Here is an 18742-nt window from a genome sequence, read left to right as displayed (position 1 = left end):
CAGCCACCCACCGGCACGTCCGCGCCTGCAAAGGGCTCTTTGTTCCTCGTATCCGTATCCCGGGATCGTGCCGCCAGGCACGGGGGCAGCGGGGCTCAGCTGGCCCAGGCTCATGCTGCGAGCTGGGATTCGGTGTCTGGCACGGTGGGATCCGGCACCACTTCCCTTCCGCACGCTCCGGCTGCAGTGTCCTTCTCCCCATCGGCTGCCGGAACTGGGCGCATCCTGGGATGCGCTGGGGGCATCGGCATGGCAAACAGGGGATGAGTCCAGCTGGGAAATGCGTCAGCCGAGCTGCCAGCACCGTTGGCTCCGTTGCATGCCAGCCACAACTCTCCCTCCTGGTGGTGCCAGGCTCCGGCCAGCCCTGCGGCGAGAGCGGTGCCAGCCTGGCTGCACCCCAGAGGTTGCAGGGATTAGGGATTAGGGCAGGGATTAGGGCTGGGACCAGCTCATCCATCGCACCGGGACAGGGATGGGGTGCACCGGGACATGGCTTTGCAAGCCCTGGGGTGGGGATGGTGCCCGGTGCCTCGAAGCATCCCCTGGCACACGGTGTGGTGCCAACCCCGGCTCTCTCCACCTTAAGAAACCTGTCCCTCCCCACTACCTTCACACCCTCCGCTCCACTTCCCCTCCGGCAGCCGCTGTACGGTATTTTTATCTGTCAGCCAGGTTTCCTGTTTGCAATCCTCACGCTTACGGACACCGAGCAGCCGGGGGACGTCGGCCAGGGAGGCGTCGGCGAGGGGGACATCGGCCTCCCCCGGCTCATCCCACCAGGTCCCAGCCTCTCCTCGAGGAGCCGAGGTGCTGGGAACGCCAGGAATTGCCCCTAAAAGGCCTTTTCCAGCTCTTCTCCGCAGCCGGCCACGGGGACAGCGTGGGGGGATTTCTCGAGAGACTTTGGGAGGAGGAACGCAAAGAGTTTTTCTTCGTCTGAGCCGCAGCCGGCCGGCGGCCAGATCCTGCCCCAGCTCCCTGGGAAACGCCGGGGCTTCGAGGAAAAGCCTGGCACTGCCGGGGTTTGCTGGAGGAAGGCTGGAGCTGTGCGCGGTGGCACCGGGAGCCCGGACCCTTGCACCGAGGTAAGGGGTGCCGGCTCCCCCCGGCATGCAGGGGTCGGGGTCTGTCCCGGTGCAGGGGGGTCGGGGAGTTTTGGGGTCCTGCGGTGCTTTTTGGTAGGCGGATGCTGGGGAGTGGCTGCTGCCACCTGCAAGATCATTTCCCTGGGAGCCCATTTTCCGGCTGGCCGGTGCCGGAGCATTTGCTCGGTGTGGCCGCCCAGCCCAACCCCGGCACGCAGCCGAGGCTGGGCTGGTTTTCCTGGTGGAGGGCTGACCGGCAGTGGGATACGGTGGGACGGCACGCTCTGCCCTCCGCAACCCCTGCGAGTCCAGCCCCTGCAGCCGTGAGCTGAGCCGTGGCTGCAGTGGCGTGGGGTTGCCCGTGCCTCAGTTTCCCTCCCTGTAAAAGCAGTTCAGCAGCACCATGTGGGGGGGGCTGTCCAGCAAGGGATGGGGGGGATCGGCCGCTTGTGTCCATCCCCAGGGGACAAAGGGACGCGCCGTGACCCCGGTTGGCGTGTTGGACCCCGCAGCCGTGTCACACGCCGGGGACGGTGGCCCGGCTCCAGCCGCGGCCGCCCCCACGCACGTACCAACCCGGCGACCAGCTGGCTCCGCGCGGTGCCTGGCCGGGTGCCCCCCAATGAGCCCGGGGGTGCCACAGGACTGTCACCGCTGGCAGCAGCCGTCCCCTGCCCCAGCCGGCCGGGGAAGCGAGGGAGAGCGTGGCCTGGTGCGGAGGAAGGCTCGGGAGGGTAAGGGGGCGCAGCCGGGCTGGGAGTGGGGGTGAGCGACGGGGGACGGGGCTTGGGGACCGCTCACTGTCCCTTAGGGCCACCGTGGGGGGACAGGAGGGATCCCGGCACCCATTTGGTGCCACCACCGGTGCAGCACAGCCCCGTGGGGACGGGGACACGCCGACGGGCTGCGTGCAACCAGCGTGATGCGGGTCCATCCCCAGGGGGGCTCGAATGCCCCCCAGCAGTGGGGGGAGCAAACCCCTGGCAGCGGGTGCGCCCCGGTTTTGGGAGGGGTAAATCGCAGCGTGCCGAGCACGGGCTGGGGAGCGGCGTCCGGCTGCCGGGGCGCCCATGCAGAATCTGGCCCCGCCATCCTTTTTGCTGAGATAAAGCTGAACCACGCGGCGGGGAGGGGGCGGATGTCTCGGGGTCTCGTGCTCCTTTATTGAGTTGGTTTTTCCTGCGGGAAGGACCCCACCTCTGGCCCATATCACTGTCCTTGTCCCTTTCCCGGTGGCCTTGAACCCCGAAGCCCGTGCCAGCCTGGGAAACCTCCCGCTCCCAGGAGCACAGCGCTCGGGACATCGAGGTGGCCCCAAGACCGAGGCTCGGAGCCCACGTCCCCCCCTTCTCCGCACCCCTGCAAAGCCACTGGTCTCGGCTGCTTTTACCGCAGGAGCATCGCTAGCCCCGTCTTACAGCTGGGGAAACTGAGGCACGGGGAGGTGGGGCCCTGGTGTTTGTCTGCTGCTGCGTGAGCCGGCGGCTGAAAAGGACTGGTTTGTGGCTTGGAGCCGCTGGGGACGAGAGCCGGGCCCCCCCTTAGTGGGTCCTGCCTATCAGTGTAATGAGTTTGGGGGGGTCTCTGCCAGGACCACAGGGTACAGGCAGGGCACTGGCCCAGCAGAGCTCTCCGTGGAGCCCCGCTGTCCCCCCAAAAACCCCTCTCCCCCTCACCCCGTGCCTTCTTGTCTTTGCAGTGATGGCTGAGGGCGGCCGGGCTGGGGTCCTGGCTGGGGGGGGGCCGGGGGCCGCCCCTGACAGCACCCAGGTGAGCCACGGCCAAGGGGTTGAGATGTGGGGCTGCGTGTGTGGGGTCTCCTGCTGGGGGGGTGTGGGGGACGACCAGGCAGAACACTCACAGATGACCTCATGGGGATGTTTTTTCCCCACTATTAATCCCCTTTTTTTAAGAAGAAAAAAGCAATGTTAGTGTGTCTTTGCATTTTGCGCCTCTGATCCTCCCCAGTACAGTGGGGGGCACGAAGGCTGGTGTGACCCCCCCCTCTCTGCCTGCCCCTGCCTGATTTCTGAGCCCCCTGAGCAGCTCCTGCCCGCCCTGGTCAAGGGGTGAAGGTCTCCAAATTTCCACGTGCTGGAGAGTTTAGTGCAAAGCGGGAGAGCCGGCCAGGGCCAGAGCACAGCCTCAGTATTAGACACCGGAGAATCCCCTCTAGTGCGTGCTGGGCGGGGGGGGTTGCGGTGCTTTCCATGAAATGGGGGTCCCTGCACGGGGCAGGTTTGGAACGTCACGACACCCCGGGCAGGCGGCTGAGCCGGGTCCCGGTGCATCCTCGCAGGATACGGCCGGTTCCGCGGGGGCTACGGGGAGTGAGGGGCTGGTGGCCGCCCTCAGCTCGGGCAACGTGGAGGACCTGTACGAGCTGCTGGAGATGCTGGGCAGGTGAGCGGGGTGCAGGCAGGGATCACGGGGTCCCGGGAGGCAGCCGAACGCCCAGGTTCTCCCCCTCGCCGGCGTGGGGATCAGCCCGGCTTCTCGCCGCAGCGGGCACTTCGGCGTGGTAAAGCGGTGCCGGGAGCGCAGCACCAGCACCTTCTACGCCGCCAAATTCGTGAAGATGCGGCGATGCCGGGGCAGCCGCCTGGGACTGGAGCGGGCGCAGGTGGAACGGGAGGTCGCCATCCTCCGCCAGCTCGACCATCCCAACATCATGCGGCTCCACGACCTCTTCGCCAGCAGAGCCGAGATGGTGCTCATCCTGGAGCTGTGAGTGGGGGTCCCGGGGTGGGGGGACCCCCTTTTTTGAGCCGTGCGTTGGAGGTGGCCGAGCTCCCCCCATCCTCGCCCCGCGCAGGATTGGCGGCGGGGAGCTCTTTGACTTCATCGCGGAGAAGGAGATGCTGTCGGAGGAGGAGGCCATTGAGTTCCTGGGACAGATCCTGCGCGGGGTGGAGTACCTGCATGCCCGCCGCATCGCCCACTTCGACCTCAAGGTGCTGGTGGGGAGCCCATCCTCGTTCCTTGGGGGACCCAGGGGCTGCATCCCTCCCACCGGGCATCTCCAGACCCCTGGCCGCATCCTGCCCGGCTTCCTGGGATGTTGCTGCCCTCTCCGGGGCAGTGCCCGCCGGCAGATCCCGGCACTCCTCGTCACCCCGCCGTGCCCGGCCTCGTCTCCGCAGCCCGAGAACATCATGCTGCAGGAGAAAGACGTCCCCAAGCCCCGGATCAAGATCATCGACTTCGGGCTGGCTCAGCGCCTGGAGGACGGCGTCACCTTCAAGAGCCTCTGTGGGACCCCGCAGTACATCGGTACGGGGCTGATGGGTCCCCGGGGGGGTCCCCGAGCAGCCCCGCTCTGTGGGGTGCAGCTGGGATGCTCTGCGGGGACGCAGCGAAGGGACCCCCAGGGTGGGGACAGGCATGCGGGGAGGGAGGTGGCTGGGACAGTGCTGTCCCCTCTCATGTCCCCCCCCGGCTCTGCGTTCACCCCCAGCTCCCGAAGTGATCAACTATGAGCCGCTGAGCTCCGCGACCGACATGTGGTGAGGAGCAGGGACCTGGGGGGCAACGGGCCAAGCTGTGGGGTGGGTAGGGACCCCCCTGGGTGCTGCAGGGCACAGGGGGGACCCCGGGGAGGGCAGCGCCTGACCCCCACCTCTGCCTTTCAGGAGCATTGGGGTCATCACCTACATCATGTGAGTACGGGGCGATGCTCCCTGCAGCCGGGGGAAACTGAGGCATGGGGACACGGTGACCTGGGCAACCCTGGGCGCTGGGGCAGCCGAGCTGGTGCTGTCCCGGCACTCAGCGGCTCTGTCGTGTCCCCACAGGCTCAGCGGCTTGTCGCCCTTCCAGGGTGAGACGGACGCCGAGACCCTCTCCAACGTTGTGGCCGGTGCCTACGAGTTCGAGGAGCGTTGCTTCAGCCAGACCTCCGAGATGGCCAAGGACTTCATCCGGCAGCTGCTAGTGAAGGAGCCAGGGTGAGTCCCCGTCTCCATCTCCATCCCCATCCCCGTCTCCATCTCCACCCCCATCCCCGTCTCCATCTCCACCCCCATCCCCGTCTCCATCCCCATCCCCGTCTCCGTCTCCATCTCTGTCTCCATCCCCATCCCCATCTCCATCCCTATCCCTGTCTCCATCTCCATCCCTGTCTGTCTCCATCTCCATCCCCGTTTCCGTCTCCATCTCCCTCCCTGTCTCTGTCTCCATCCCCGTCTCCGTCCCCATCCCTGTGTCCATCCCTGTCTCCATCTCCATCCCCATCCCCATTCCCGTCTCCATCCCTGTCTCCATCTCCATCCCCATTCCCGTCTCCATCTCCATCCCCATCCCTGTCTTCGTCCCCATCCCTGTCCCCGTCTCCATCTCCATCCCCGTCTCCATCTCCCTCCCCATCCCCATTCCCGTCTCCATCCCTGTCTTCATCCCCATCCCTGTGGTGGATGTGGGGGGCCAGGACCCCACCGCCCCCCGCCGCCGCATCCCTCTGTGCTGCAGGCACCGCATGACGGCGGCCGAGTGCCTGGTCCATCCCTGGATCAAGGTGAGATGGGCGGGTGGTGGGGAGGGTGCCGGACCCCCCGGGAGCAGGGTGGGGGCACGGTGACGACGCCGTGTCCTCGGTCCTCGCCCCCGGCAGCCCCTGAGCCGGAAGCAGGCGGCAAACCGGAGCCGTTCCTCCATCAACATGAAAAACTTCCGCAAGTTCAACGCTCGGAGGAAGTGGAAGGTGAAGGGGGTCCCAGCCCTGGGGTGGGGGGGGCACCCAACAGCGGGGTCCCACCACCCGTGGGGTCCCCGGGGAGCTCGGGCTGTGCTCCATCCCAGGGCTGGCTGCGTCTCAGGGGTCTGTGTGTGGGGGGGACATAGTGCTGTGGTGGTGGTGGGGCAAAGGAGGTGAGTGACCCCTCCTTGGACCCCCCCGCCGCCCCCCCAGCTCTCCTACAACATGGTGTCCGCCTGCAACCGGCTCTGCCGCACGCGGCTGCTCTGCGGCCTGAGGAAGGAGGATGAGGAGCTGGTGAGCAGCCAGGGAGCCCCCAGACCCCCCCTTGGCATGGGCTGGGGTGGGGGGAGAAGGGATGTGGGGGGTCCGACCGCCCAAATGGAGAAGAGGGGGCTGTGCAGTGGCTGTGCAATGGGGGGTGTCCCCACCCGGGGTGCTCTCTCTCCTGGGGGGTGCTCTCTCTCCTGGGGGGGGGGGGGTCCTCTCCCTGGGGGGGTCCTGTCCCTTGGGGGGGTCCTGTCCCTGCCCTCCAGCCCCCCTGTGCCCCCAGCGCCACTGCGAGAGCGACCAGGAGGAGGAGGGCAGCCACGCCGTCACACTGCTGCGCCGGCGGAGAAGCAGCTGCTCCTGAGCCCCCCCCCACCCCGAAAGGAGACGGGACCCCCCGAGAGGGGCCATCCCATGAGAGGAGCCCTGGGGGTCCCCCCATCTCCCCATCCCAGGGGGCAAGGAGCACTGTCCAGCCCCAGTGCTCCCAGTTCCATGGTGCTGGAGGGTCACCGGGGCAGCAGTCCCCCCGCCTGGCCTGCCCCCCAGGTCTCTGCTGCAGTGGGGCCGGGGCTGCCCCACGGCCAGGACCCTCGTCCGTGCTCCAACCTAGTGGGAGAAATAAATGTCTCCCCCTCAGCCATCCTCCTCTCCTGTGCCTGCACCGGCTTCCTCCCGCTCCTCCTCCTCACTGCTGGGGCGTGGGGACCCCAGGGGAGGGGGGGTCCTGCCACCCCAGATGGAGGGTGACCCTTGAGTCCTCCCCTCTGTGCCGCTCCGGGGGGGGGGTCTCCGTTGGTGCTTGGCTGCTTTCCCGGCATCCCCACACGGGAGCAACCTGCATCCTCCTGCTCCAAGTGGGGAAACTGAGGCAGGAGGCAGCCCTTCCTTCCCAGCTTCGGTGCAGGGGGGGGGCCGCCCTGTTTTCCCCCTCTCTATTTCCCAAACAAGCCCTGGCCCTGGCCCTGACAGTTGTCAGGCTAAATATTTTGTGTGCGGCAGCCAAAAACAAAAGTGAAGGGGCCGCAGGGTCCGGGTGAGGGCCGTGGGGGCCACCCCTCTCCCGGCGTGCCGTGGGTGCCGGCGGGGAGTGCCAGCCGGACACGGCGTGTGGGGCTGGACGCGGTGCAGCAGCGCCCGAGGCGGGACGGGGACGGGACTCCGGGGGTCCCACTCGGGGATGGGGACGAGGGTGCTGGGTGCCTTGCGGCTGGGGGTGACACTGCTGGTCCTCGGTCCCCTCCCGCTGCCCCCGGTGTGGGCCCCCTCCGAAAGTAAGTGCCTGGAAAGGGGTGGCTGGGAACGGGGTGGGGGGTGCTTGCTTGGGGGGTGCAGTTCTGAGGTGGGGGGGCTGCATGGTGATGCCTGTGCGTGGGGGTTTGCAAGAGCTGAACCCCAAGGCACAGCTCTTTTGGCGCTCCCTGCCTCAGTTTCCCCTCACGGCAGTACCCCCGTACGCTGTGGACCCCCCATCAGGGGCAGAAGGGGCAGACCCCCCCCACACTGCTGGGATGGGAAGAGGGGAGCGTGGCGGGGGGCTCGGCCGGAGCCGGGGGCATCGATCACTTGGCCCCACCGGGAGCCGGAAAATCGTAGCTGGGTGGGAGCCGGGGCCGGCACCGCGGCTCCCGGCGCTGCTGCTGGGATGGAAAACGGCTGGGGAGGGGGTGGCAGTGGGGTCCAGCTCTCACGGCCATGGAGGGGGATGTCAGGGCTCCAGCCCCAGCTCGGCTGGCTGGCAGGGGCTGGGGGCACCAGGAGGGCTGGGTTCAGGGTCTGCCAGTCTGTCCTGCCTTCCCCTCTCCCCCGTGCCTCAGTTTCCCCAAGCACCAAGAGGGTGTGCTAGGAGGGGTGGGAGCGATGGAGGAGGCGGGTGAAGCATCCCAGTGCTGGGGCTGTGCCGAGAGCTGCCCGGGGGACGCACCTCGCTGTGTCTGCTCCCACCTGGGACCCCTGTCCCCTCTCTGTCCCCCCAGGGACACGGGGGACCCCTGTCCCCTCGCACGGCGGAGGGACAGGGTGACTTTGCCAAGGTCAGGGAGGGCGACAGTGGCAGTGGGGGCTGTAAGCCCTGGGGCCGGTGCTGCACCTGTGGCCGGTCCCTCGGTCCTGCCGGAGGATGGAGGGGACCCCCGTGTCCTCACCGGGGGGGACGGGGCTCCCCCCGGCCGGCACCAGCCCCCTGCAAATGGCCGAGGTGTGGGGCTGGGGGCGAGGGGCATGCGTCTGCCTGCGTGATCCTGCTGCCGTGGGCAGCTGCCAGAGCCACGGTGCCCACGGTTAATGAGTGACACCGAGAAGGGAAAAACGCCGCCGGGCACCCGTTCACCAGGACGCGGCCACGAGCCGCAGGCCCAGGCTGGCCGCGGACAGACGAGGGGTGAACCGCGTACCCAGACCCCCGCCGGAACTGGACCGCGCTGGCGAGCCGTGTGCCAGCCGGTGCGTCTCCATGGCATGGGCAGCCGAGCCGGGGTGCCAGCGTTGCCTGGTGTTTGGGGTACACGCCGAGCCGGCTGTGTTTGCTCCGGGTGTTTACAGTAAATCCCTCGCTGGGATCTCAGCGGCTTCTTTCCACCATAACTCAGCGTCAGGTTTCAGGCTGGGGATGCTGCCGGTGGGAAGCCGCCGGCTCGTCCCGGCTCTTGCATCCCCACCGGGATCGGGAAACGGGAGATGCTCAGCCCCGTGCCGCCCCTGATGCTCCCGCTCCCTGTCAGGGTCCAGGTGGAAAAGCCCTGGGATGGCAAACCCACCGGTGAGGCCATGCTGTGTGGGTGCCCGCCGTAGCCCCGCGTGCCTCATTAGCCGCCTGGGCATCGTGCCGGGGAGTTAATGGGAATGACCTTGCGGGAGCTGCCGGCACGCTGGGTAACCACGCGCTCGCAGGGGAAGATGCTGTGAGCGGCCCGTGGCTGCCCCACAGCTCAGGGAAGGGGGAAAGCCCTCTGCACCCCCAACCGGACCCCCCCCGGCGTGGGCAGTGGGGCTGGGACGTGGTCTGGGGGCTGACGCAGGGCGAGACGGCCGCCTGGGCAGCCAGACCTCGTTAGCATCACCGCTCGCCGTGCTGACGGACGCGTCGTGCCCCGGAGAGCCGAGGCGCGCCGGCTGCCTGTCAGAGCCGCTTGTGTCTCCCCTGACCGCCCAAACCAATTGCAGTCGCGTTTGACAGGCAGCGCCGGGATATTAAACCCCCCCGAGCGGCGCTGCGGCCCCAGCGACGGGCGCAATGGGGGGGTCCCTGGGTGGTGGTGGTGGTGGGGGGAAGCTGCCCTGTCCCCGCTGCCCATGGGGTCCCCCTCTCGCCACCCCAGTCTGCGGCAGCATGGACATCCGCAACGACGTCTCCCAGCTCCAGAAGCTGGAGAACTGCTCCATCATCGAGGGCAACCTGCAGATCCTGTTGATGTTCACCACGGGCGCCGAGGACTTTCGGGGGCTCAGCTTCCCTCGCCTGCTCATGATCACCGAGTACCTGCTCCTTTTCCGCGTCTACGGGCTGGAGAGCCTGCGGGATCTCTTCCCCAATCTCTCTGTCATCCGCGGCACCAACCTCTTCTTCAGCTACGCCTTGGTCATCTTCGAGATGCCGCATCTGCGGGACGTGGGGCTGCACAGCCTGGGCCACGTCCTGCGCGGCTCGGTCCGCATCGAGCGCAACCAGGAGCTTTGCCACCTCTCCACCATCGACTGGGGGCTGCTGCTGCCCGACGCCGTGGACAACACCTACATCGTCGGCAATAAGTTGGCCGAAGAGTGTGCCGACGTCTGCCCGGGCATCCTGGACGTGGAGAAGCCGTGTGTGCAGACCAGCGTCAATGGGCAGCTGGATTATCGCTGCTGGACATCCAGCTACTGCCAGAAAGGTGGGTGCCGGCGGCGTGGGGCTGAGTCGTGCCGGCTGCTTTGCTGGGATGGTGCCGGTTTGCACCGTGGCGGCTGTGGGGTAAACTGGGAGGGCACTGGGAAAGGCTGGTGGAGCCACAAGGGGATGGCAGGCCCCGGCACGTGGCCATCACTCCGCTGCCGCTGGGATGGTGCCGCGCTGGCAGCATGGTGGGAGTAACCGGATCCGCACTGTATCATCCTCGGGAGGAGAGGCCAGTTCCCGGCTGCCGTGTTTTCCCAGCGGTGAGGTAAATACGGGCCCCTCCTGGGCTCGTTTGCTGTAAACAGGAGACCTGGTAATGAAATATGTACTATAAATACAGATCCTTATCGGGGCTGTAACCTCGGCTGCTGCCCCGGCACCGGCTGCACCGGGCAGCTGGGGCTCAGCATGGGCTGAGCCTCACCCCATCCATCCGTCCGTCCTGCCGTCTATCTGTGCAGCTCCTCCTCCACCCATCCAGCTGGTCTCACAGCCACCCGTCAACCCACCTGTCCGTCCCTCCGCTCACCATTTGGCCATCCCTCCATCCCTCCACCCATTCCTGCATCTCTCCATCTGTCCCTGTATCCCTCCATTCTTCCATCCCTCCATTTATCCTTCCCTCCATCCCTCCCTCTATCCCTTCATCCCACCATGCATCCCTCCCTCCATCCCTGCATCCCTCCATCACTTCATCCTTGCATCCCTCTATCCATTTCTTCATCCCTCCATCCCCTTCATCCCCTTCATCCCTGCATCCCTCCATCCATTTTTGCATCCCTGTGTCCCTCCATCCATCCATTTTTGCATCCCTGCATCCCTCCCTCCATCCATTTTTGCATCCCTGTGTCCCTCCATTCATCCATTTCTGCATCCCTGTATCCCTTCTTCCGTCCCTGCCTCCATTCCTGCATCCCTCCATCCGTTCCTGCATTGCTCCATCACTTCATCCCTCCATTCCTGCCTCCATCCCTGCATCCCTCCATCCATTCTTGCATCCCTGCATCCCTCCATCCCTCCATCCATCCCTGCATCCCTCCATCCATTCTTGCATCCCTCCATCCATCCATCCCTGCATCCCTCTACCCCTCTCCCCTTGCCCCCGCCGAGCCGGAGGGCATCTGCAGCCCCCCCCAGCCCTTCCCACCTCTTCCCCCTCCGCCCCTCATGCGAACCCCGGACCCCCTGCCCCGCCGTGCTGCCCCGGGGCCGGATGATCTGCTCCCGGAGGATTCTCCTCGCCCACGCCGCCATCTCTCTCCCCGCAGTGTGCCCGTGCGGCGCGGGCTCGGCGTGCACGGCGGCGGGCGAGTGCTGCCACGCCGAGTGCTTGGGGGGCTGCGGGCGACCCCGCGACAACCGAGCCTGCGTCGCCTGCCGCCACTTCCACTTCAACGGGCACTGCCTGCCCTCCTGCCCGCCCCGCACCTACGAGTACGAGGGCTGGCGCTGCGTCACCGCCGAGTACTGCGCCAGCCTCCGCAAGGTCTCCGACAACCCCCGCGATGCCTCCAAGTTCGTCATCCACCAGCGCCAGTGCCTCTCCGAGTGTCCCTCGGGCTACACCAGGAATGAGAGCAGGTTGGGGAGGGTCCCCGCTGTCCCCCCGGCATGGCCACGGTGGTGGCGTGGTGCCCGGCTCACGTCCCGTCCCCGTCCTCCTGCCCCACAGCATCTTCTGCCACAAGTGCGAGGGGTTGTGCCCCAAGGAGTGCAAGGTGGGCACCAAGACCATCGATTCGACGCGGGCGGCTCAGGAACTGGGGGGCTGCACCCTCGTCGAGGGCAACCTCATCGTGAACATCCGCCGGGGCTGTAAGTGCCGGATCCAGCCCCCTGTAACCCACCCCGGGTCGGAGAGCTGCCGCGGGGCGCGGCGGGTGAAGGAGGGGGGTCTTTTCCCTTGCAGGGTGAATTAAGGGGGGGGTGGCCCCCTCCCCACGCTCACGCCCGTGGGTTGTCCCCAGATAACCTGGCCTCGGAGCTGCAGAGCAGCCTGGGGCTCATCGAGACCATCACGGGCTTCCTGAAGATCAAGCACTCCTTCGCCCTCGTCTCCTTGTCCTTCTTCAAGAACCTCAAGCTGATCCGCGGCGACTCCATGGTGGACGGGTGAGGACAGGGCGTGGGTTTGGGGGAGACACGTGGTTTTGGGGGTACCCATGCCCACCGCTTCCCTCCACGTCTTCCCCTCCAGGAATTACACCCTGTACGTTCTGGACAACCAGAACCTGCAGCAGCTCTGGGACTGGAGCCACCACGTCCTCTCCATCCCCGTGGGCAAGATGTACTTCGCCTTCAACCCCAAGCTGTGCCTGGCCGAGATCTACCGCATGGAGGAGGTGACGGGCACCAAAGGGCGGCAGAACAAGGCGGAGATCAACCCCCGCACCAACGGGGACCGGGCGTCCTGTGAGTACGGGGACGGGGACGTCCGACAGCATCACGACCCCCTGCCCGAACCCTGCCTCCTCTCCGCAGGCAAGACCCAGACCCTGCGCTTCATCTCCAACGTCACCGAGTCCGACCGCATCTTCCTCAAGTGGGAGCGGTACCGTCCCCCCGAGTACCGGGACCTCCTCAGCTTCATCGTCTACTACAAGGAGTCGTAAGTGGTCCCTGTCCTCCACTTGTCCCCATCGCGGAGGGTTTGGGGACCCCAACCCATGGTGTCCCTGTGCCCCGGTGGGCTGCGGGACCTCAGGGGGGTCATGCGGCTGGGATGGGGTCCTGGGACCCTCCCCGATGCCCGGTGTGGGGCAGACCCTTCCAGAACGTGTCAGAGTACGTGGGGCAGGACGCCTGCGGGGCGCAGAGCTGGAACGTGTTGGACGTGGAGCTGCCGCTCAGCAGCGAGCAGGCGCCGGGGGTGACCCTGCTCAACCTCCGCCCCTGGACCCAATACGCCATCTTCGTCCGCGCCATCACCCTCACCACCGCCGAGGAAGGACGCAACTACGGGGCGCAGAGCGAGGTGGTCTACATCCGCACCATGCCGGCAGGTAAAGGACTGGGGAGGGGGCCGGGGACACCTGTGGTGGTCCCCCAAAGACAGACTGACACCCATGTGTCTGTCCAGCCCCGACGGTGCCCCGGGACGTCATCTCCATGTCCAACTCCTCCTCCCACATCGTGGTGCGTTGGAAGCCGCCGACACAGCGCAACGGCAACATCACCTACTACCTGGTGCTGTGGCAGCAGCTGGCCGAGGACATGGAGCTCTACGTCAACGACTACTGCCACAAAGGTGAGGGCAGCGGCCGGGGACACCGGCGGGATGGGGATGCTCCCACCGAGCCGGGCTCCGGCAGCGCTGCCAGCCCTTGCCCGTCTCTGCCCGCAGGGCTGAAGCTGCCCACCAGCAGCGCGGACACCCGCTTCGGGGACGGGGACGGCCCCGAGGTGGAGCAGGACGCGGAGGAGCGGTGCTGCCCCTGCCGCCCCGCCGACGGGCAGCTCCGCATGGAGGGTGAAGCCGAGTCCTTCCAGAAGAAGTTTGAGAACTTCCTCCACAACTCCATCATCATCCCCAGGTGCCGTCCGGGGGGGGTCCCTGTGTTGGGGGGGGGTACCCCACGCTGGGTGTGTGGGTCTGTTCTGGGTGGGGAGTCCAGTGGCTGCTCCTGGCAGATCCTTGAACCGATTTCCCGCTGTCTCAGGCCACCCTGGAAGGTGACATCCATCAACAAGAACCCGCAGAGGTGAGCAGGGACCACAGAAGCCTGGAGGGTCTCCCCTCCCCTGCTTGATTTTGGGGGACAACCCAGGCGTCCTGGCTCCCCACCGCCTCCTGTCCCTATCTCCCGCAGGACCCCGAAGCGGCGCAGGGACGTGGTGGCCGTCACATCCCCGGCCAACGCCTCCTCGGCGGAGCTGCCGGCCCCCAGCCGCGCCGGGGGCGAGCCCAAACCCGACTTCCAGATCTTCGAGGACAAAGTGGTGCGCGACCGGGCGGTGCTGTCGCGGCTGCGGCACTTCACCGAGTACCGCATCGACATCCACGCCTGCAACCACGCCGCGCACACCGTGGGCTGCAGCGCCGCCACCTTCGTCTTCGCCAGGACCATGCCGGAGCGTAGGTCCCGGCAGCCTTCCCCCTTCCCAAACCCTCCCTCGGCGATGCGGGGGTGCTCTGAGGTCCTGGTGCCTTTGAGATGGGGGATTGGTAGTGGGTCGGGGTCCGGGTGATGCCCCCCAGGAGCTGACCCCCTCTGGGCTCCTCTCCAGTGCAAGCTGACAACATTCCCGGCAACGTCACGTGGGAGCCAGCCGGCAAGAACAGCGTCCTGCTGCGCTGGGAAGAGCCCAGGAACCCCAATGGGCTCATCCTCAAGTATGAGATCAAGTACAGCCGTGAGAGCGAGGTGAGGACCCCCCCGTGGCACCCCCTGCCCAGCCCTGCCAGGTCTGGTTATGGGGACACAGCACCCATCCCATCCCATCCCATCCCATCCCATCCCATCCCATCCCATCCCATCCCAATCTCCGTCCCCTGAGGCTTGTGCATGGCTTGGGGGGGGGATGAAGCCCCCTTCGCCACCTCCCCGTTGTCCCCCCCAGGAGGTCACCACCGTTGTCTGCGTCTCCCGTCACCGCTACTCCAAGTACGGGGGGGGGGTCCACCTGGCTCTGCTCCAGCCGGGAAACTACTCGGCCAAGGTCCGGGCCACCTCGCTGGCCGGCAACGGCTCGTGGACGGGGCTCGTCAAGTTTTACATCCTGGGACCAGGTACCCACGGGGGACAGGGGGGACGCCAGCGGGGTCCCCGGCCGTGGGGCAGGCAGGGAGGGGGGGCTGCGGGGCCGGGGAGCTGGGGGTCAGGGGGTGCTGCTGGATCAGGGCACTGGGGAATTGGGGGATGTTGGTGAGCTGGAGAGATGGAGCGTTGGGGGATGCTGCTGGACCGGGATGCTGAGGATCAGGGGGTGCTCCTGGACCGGATAGCTGGGGATCAGGGAATGCTGCTGGACTGGGATGCTGAGGATCAGGGGGTGCTCCTGGACTGGATAGCTGGGTCAGGGAATGCTGCTGGATTGGGATGCTGAGGATCAGGGGGTGCTCCTGGACTGCGATGCTGAGGATCAGGGGGTGCTCCTGGACTGGATAGCTGGAGATCAGGGAATGCTGCTGGACTGGGATGCTGAGGATCAGGGGGTGCTCCTGGACTGGATAGCTGGGGATCAGGGAATGCTGCTGGACTGGGATGTTGAGGATCAGGGGGTGCTCCTGGACCGGATAGCTGGAGATCAGGGAATGCTGCTGGACTGGGATGCTGAGGATCAGGGGGTGCTCCTGGACTGCGATGCTGAGGATCAGGGGGTGCTCCTGGACTGGATAGCTGAGGATCAGGGAATGCTGCTGGATTGGGATGCTGAGGATCAGGGGGTGCTCCTGGATTGGATAGCTGGGGATCAGGGAAAGCTGCTGGACTGGGATGCTGAAGATCAGGGGGTGCTCCTGGACTGGATAGCTGGGTCAGGGAATGCTGCTGGACTGGGATGCTGAGGATCAGGGGGTGCTCCCGGATTGGATAGCCGAGGATCAGGGAATGCTGCTGGACCGGGATGCTGAAGATGGGGGATGCTGCTGCATTGGGAAGCTGGAGGATCAGGGGGTGCTGCTGGATGGGGGGATCTAGGGGATTGGGGGATGCTCTGGGCCAGGGACACCCAGAGATCAGTGGGTGCTGCTGCTTTGGGGAGCTGGGGGGTCCCCCTCTCTGCCCCAGTGGTGGTGGGACAAGTGTCCCTACAACCTGTGGGGCGGGACGAGTGCCCAGGCCCTGGCCCACAGCTGCCTGCTCCCCGCAGCGGAGGAGGAGTCCGGCAGCTTCTACGTCCTGCTCACCGTCACACCCGTGGTCCTCATGGTGCTCATCTCCTGCCTCGCCGTCTTCGTCTTCTTCTACAACAAGAAGAGGTAGCGACCCTCCCTGCACCCCCAGGGCTGGGCTGGGGCCGGATCCAGCCCAGCCAGGGCCGGGGAGGGGGCGTGGGGAGGTGACATCGCGCCCTCGCCCCCCATCCTCTGAGTGACACCCACCCCCGGCAGGAGTAACGACGGGTACCCCAGCGGGACGCTCTACGCTTCCGTCAACCCCGAGTACTTCAGTGCCTCGGACAGTACGTAGGGACGGGCAGGGGTGTCCCCGTGGGGTCTGCTGCCCCCTTTCCTTGCTGGGGCCATGCCGGCAGGGATGGGGATAGGGATGGGGATGATGACAGGGGTGGGATGGGGCTGGGATGGGAATGGAGATGATGACAGGGGTGGGATGGGGATGATGGCGGGGATGGGGATGATGATGGGGACGGGGGTGACGATGGGGATAGGATGGGGATGATGACAGGGATGGGATGGGGATGGGGATGATGATGGGGACGGGGATGACGATGGGGATGGGATGGGGATGATGACAGGGATGGGATGGGGGTGACGATGGGGATAGGATGGGGATGATGATGGGGACAGGGGTGACGATGGGGATAGGATGGGGATGACGATGGGGATGGGGGTGACGATGGGGATAATGACAGGGATGGGGATGGGGATGAGATGGGGATGGGGATGGGGATGACAGGGATGGGATGGGGATGGGATGGGGATGGGGATGATGGTGGGGACGGGGGTGATGATGGGGATAGGATGGGGATAATGATGGGGATGGGGGTGACAATGGGTATAGGAGGGGGATGATGACAGGGATGGGATGGGGATGGGATGGGGATGGGGATGATGATGGGGACAGGGGTGACGATGGGGATGGGATGGGGATGATGATGGGGACGGGGATGACGATGCGGATGGCAATGGGGATGGGGCGGTCCCTCCTTCCCCCCCGCAGTGTACATCCCCGATGAGTGGGAGGTGTCACGGGAGAAGATCACGGTGATCCGGGAGCTGGGGCAGGGCTCCTTCGGGATGGTGTACGAGGGGCTGGCACTGGGGCTGGCTGCCGAGGGCGAGGAGACCAAGGTAGCCCTGAAGACGGTCAATGAGTTGGCCACAATGCGGGAGCGCATCGAGTTCCTCAACGAAGCCTCCGTCATGAAAGCCTTCAAGTGCCACCACGTGGTAGGTGGGCGGCCAAGGGGGAGAGATGGGACATGGCAGGGTCCAACCACTCCCGTGCCACCCCTCTTTGTCCCCCCAGGTCCGTCTGCTCGGCGTTGTGTCCCAGGGCCAGCCAGCTTTGGTCATCATGGAGCTGATGACGCGTGGGGACCTGAAGAGCTACCTGCGCTCGCTCAGGCCTGATGCCGAGGTGAGGGGCTGGCCGGGTGCCGCAGTGCCCCATGGGCGAAGGGACGCCCATCCCGTTACCGGGGGAGTCCTGTTGTGTCCCCCACCGCCTCAGCTCTCTGTGAACGGTGCAGAACAACCCCGGGCTGCCGCCGCCGTCACTCAAGGACATGATCCAGATGGCGGGGGAGATCGCCGATGGCATGGCGTACCTCAACGCCAACAAGTTCGTGCACCGGGACCTGGCCGCCCGCAACTGCATGGTGTCCGAGGACTTCACCGTCAAGATTGGAGGTGGGTGGGCAGCGGCGGGCAGGCTCGTTGCCAGCCCCGCATTTCCCGGTGCTCACGTCTTCTTCCTCCTCTTCCTCCTCCACCAGATTTCGGCATGACGCGGGATATCTACGAGACGGATTATTATCGGAAAGGGGGCAAGGGGCTGCTCCCTGTCCGCTGGATGTCCCCCGAGGCCCTCAAGGACGGCATCTTCAACACGCAGTCCGACGTCTGGTAGGTGTTGGGACTATGCTGGGGGGAACCCGGGGGATTTGGGAGATGGCCCCCGGCTGAGCGGTGGCCTGCCGGCAGGTCCTTCGGCGTGGTGCTGTGGGAGATCGCCACGCTGGCTGAGCAGCCCTACCAGGGCATGTCCAACGAGCAGGTCCTGCGCTTCGTCATGGACAACGGCGTCCTGGAGCGGCCCGAAAACTGCCCCGAGAAACTGTGAGTAGCGGGGGAGCGATTCCCCCCCCCTGCCCCTCACCCTGCTGCGGGAAAGGCTGAGGGGGGGGAAACCAGCACCGAGCCCATCACCCTGCCCTCTGGTCTCTGTGGTGTTGGGATGGCCGTGGGGTGCTGGGGCCCCCCCAGACCCAGCGGGCGCTCTCTCTCCCACAGCCACGAGCTGATGTGCCTGTGCTGGCAGCAGAACCCGCGCCAGCGTCCCTCCTTCATCCAGCTCCTGGAGAACATCAAGGACCACATGGCGCCCGCTTTCCGCACCCTCTCCTTCTTCTACAGCCCCGAGAACCGCCGGCGCGGCTCGGGCGAACCCTCTGACACCGAGACGGATCAGTCCCCCGGGGAGGACGAGCCCCCCATGTCCCCCCTGCCCGCCCGCAAGGACCGCAGCCCCGGCTGGCTCCCCAACGGGACAGCCTGACTCTGACCCCGGGGTGTCCTCGGACCCACGCCGGACTCTGTACCCCCTCTACCCTCCTCCGGCCGCCCCCCCACCGCCGGGACCCCCCCGCATTATTTATTGCTTCCAAGAGCCTTGTCGGGGAGCGGGTGCCTTGGGAAGGGGGTGGCAGGCAAAGCGAGGATGCTCCGGGGGGTGCATTTCCCCTAGGAATAAATTGGGGTGCCCAAGTTGGGGGGAGGGAGCGGGGGGGCTGCCAATTGGGAGGAGACCACCCCGGTCATTCCTTATTTTTTTTTTGGGGGGGGGGGGAAATGGGGGTCTGAGGGTGGGGAGCGGGGCTTGGGGTTCCCCCACCAACCTGCCTCTGCCGACGCTCCCCAGCCGCCCGACAAACAGGTCAGTAATGTGCCCCCCCCCCTTTTACAGGTGGGGA

At 66.4% G+C, this 18742-nt stretch overlaps 2 protein-coding genes across 2 annotated transcripts; both read left to right on the top strand.

Moving 5' to 3' along the window:
• The first annotated feature begins 2789 nt into the window (after nt 1-2789).
• On the top strand, nt 2790-6572 carry LOC132320001 (death-associated protein kinase 2-like). Its single transcript, XM_059832095.1, has 12 exons — nt 2790-2858; nt 3388-3491; nt 3594-3815; nt 3904-4042; nt 4232-4361; nt 4546-4594; nt 4721-4747; nt 4883-5035; nt 5556-5601; nt 5698-5787; nt 5995-6078; nt 6335-6572. The coding sequence occupies exons 1-12, from the start codon at nt 2790-2792 to the stop codon at nt 6413-6415; spliced, it is 1194 nt and encodes a 397-aa protein (XP_059688078.1). The 3' UTR covers nt 6416-6572.
• A 659-nt stretch (nt 6573-7231) lies between these two features.
• On the top strand, nt 7232-18327 carry INSRR (insulin receptor related receptor). Its single transcript, XM_059832382.1, has 22 exons — nt 7232-7325; nt 9369-9920; nt 11194-11506; nt 11598-11740; nt 11893-12037; nt 12123-12337; nt 12407-12533; nt 12689-12927; nt 13005-13172; nt 13269-13458; nt 13585-13626; nt 13735-14000; nt 14153-14289; nt 14486-14654; nt 15737-15845; nt 15978-16048; nt 16768-16997; nt 17077-17187; nt 17300-17459; nt 17546-17675; nt 17754-17888; nt 18063-18327. The coding sequence occupies exons 1-22, from the start codon at nt 7232-7234 to the stop codon at nt 18325-18327; spliced, it is 4011 nt and encodes a 1336-aa protein (XP_059688365.1).
• Nucleotides 18328-18742: the final 415 nt, after the last annotated feature.

Source organism: Gavia stellata, chromosome 33, assembly GCF_030936135.1.
Source record: "Gavia stellata isolate bGavSte3 chromosome 33, bGavSte3.hap2, whole genome shotgun sequence".
In the NCBI taxonomy this organism is placed as follows: Eukaryota; Metazoa; Chordata; class Aves; order Gaviiformes; family Gaviidae; genus Gavia; species Gavia stellata.
Note: the sequence above shows the minus strand (reverse complement) of the source record. Positions and strands in the feature narration are given on the sequence as shown.

Excerpts from the sequence above, each read along its gene's own strand:
- LOC132320001 (XM_059832095.1), top strand. The coding sequence starts at position 2,790 with ATGGCTGAGGGCGGCCGGGCTGGGGTCCTGGCTGGGGGGGGGCCGGGG. Across the intron at positions 3,492-3,593 it reads CTGCTGGAGATGCTGGGCAG|CGGGCACTTCGGCGTGGTAA; the intron begins GTGAGCGGGGTG and ends TTCTCGCCGCAG. Across the intron at positions 6,079-6,334 it reads GGAAGGAGGATGAGGAGCTG|CGCCACTGCGAGAGCGACCA; the intron begins GTGAGCAGCCAG and ends CTGTGCCCCCAG.
- INSRR (XM_059832382.1), top strand. The coding sequence starts at position 7,232 with ATGGGGACGAGGGTGCTGGGTGCCTTGCGGCTGGGGGTGACACTGCTG. Across the intron at positions 11,507-11,597 it reads TACACCAGGAATGAGAGCAG|CATCTTCTGCCACAAGTGCG; the intron begins GTTGGGGAGGGT and ends CCTGCCCCACAG. Across the intron at positions 12,038-12,122 it reads GGCGACTCCATGGTGGACGG|GAATTACACCCTGTACGTTC; the intron begins GTGAGGACAGGG and ends CTTCCCCTCCAG.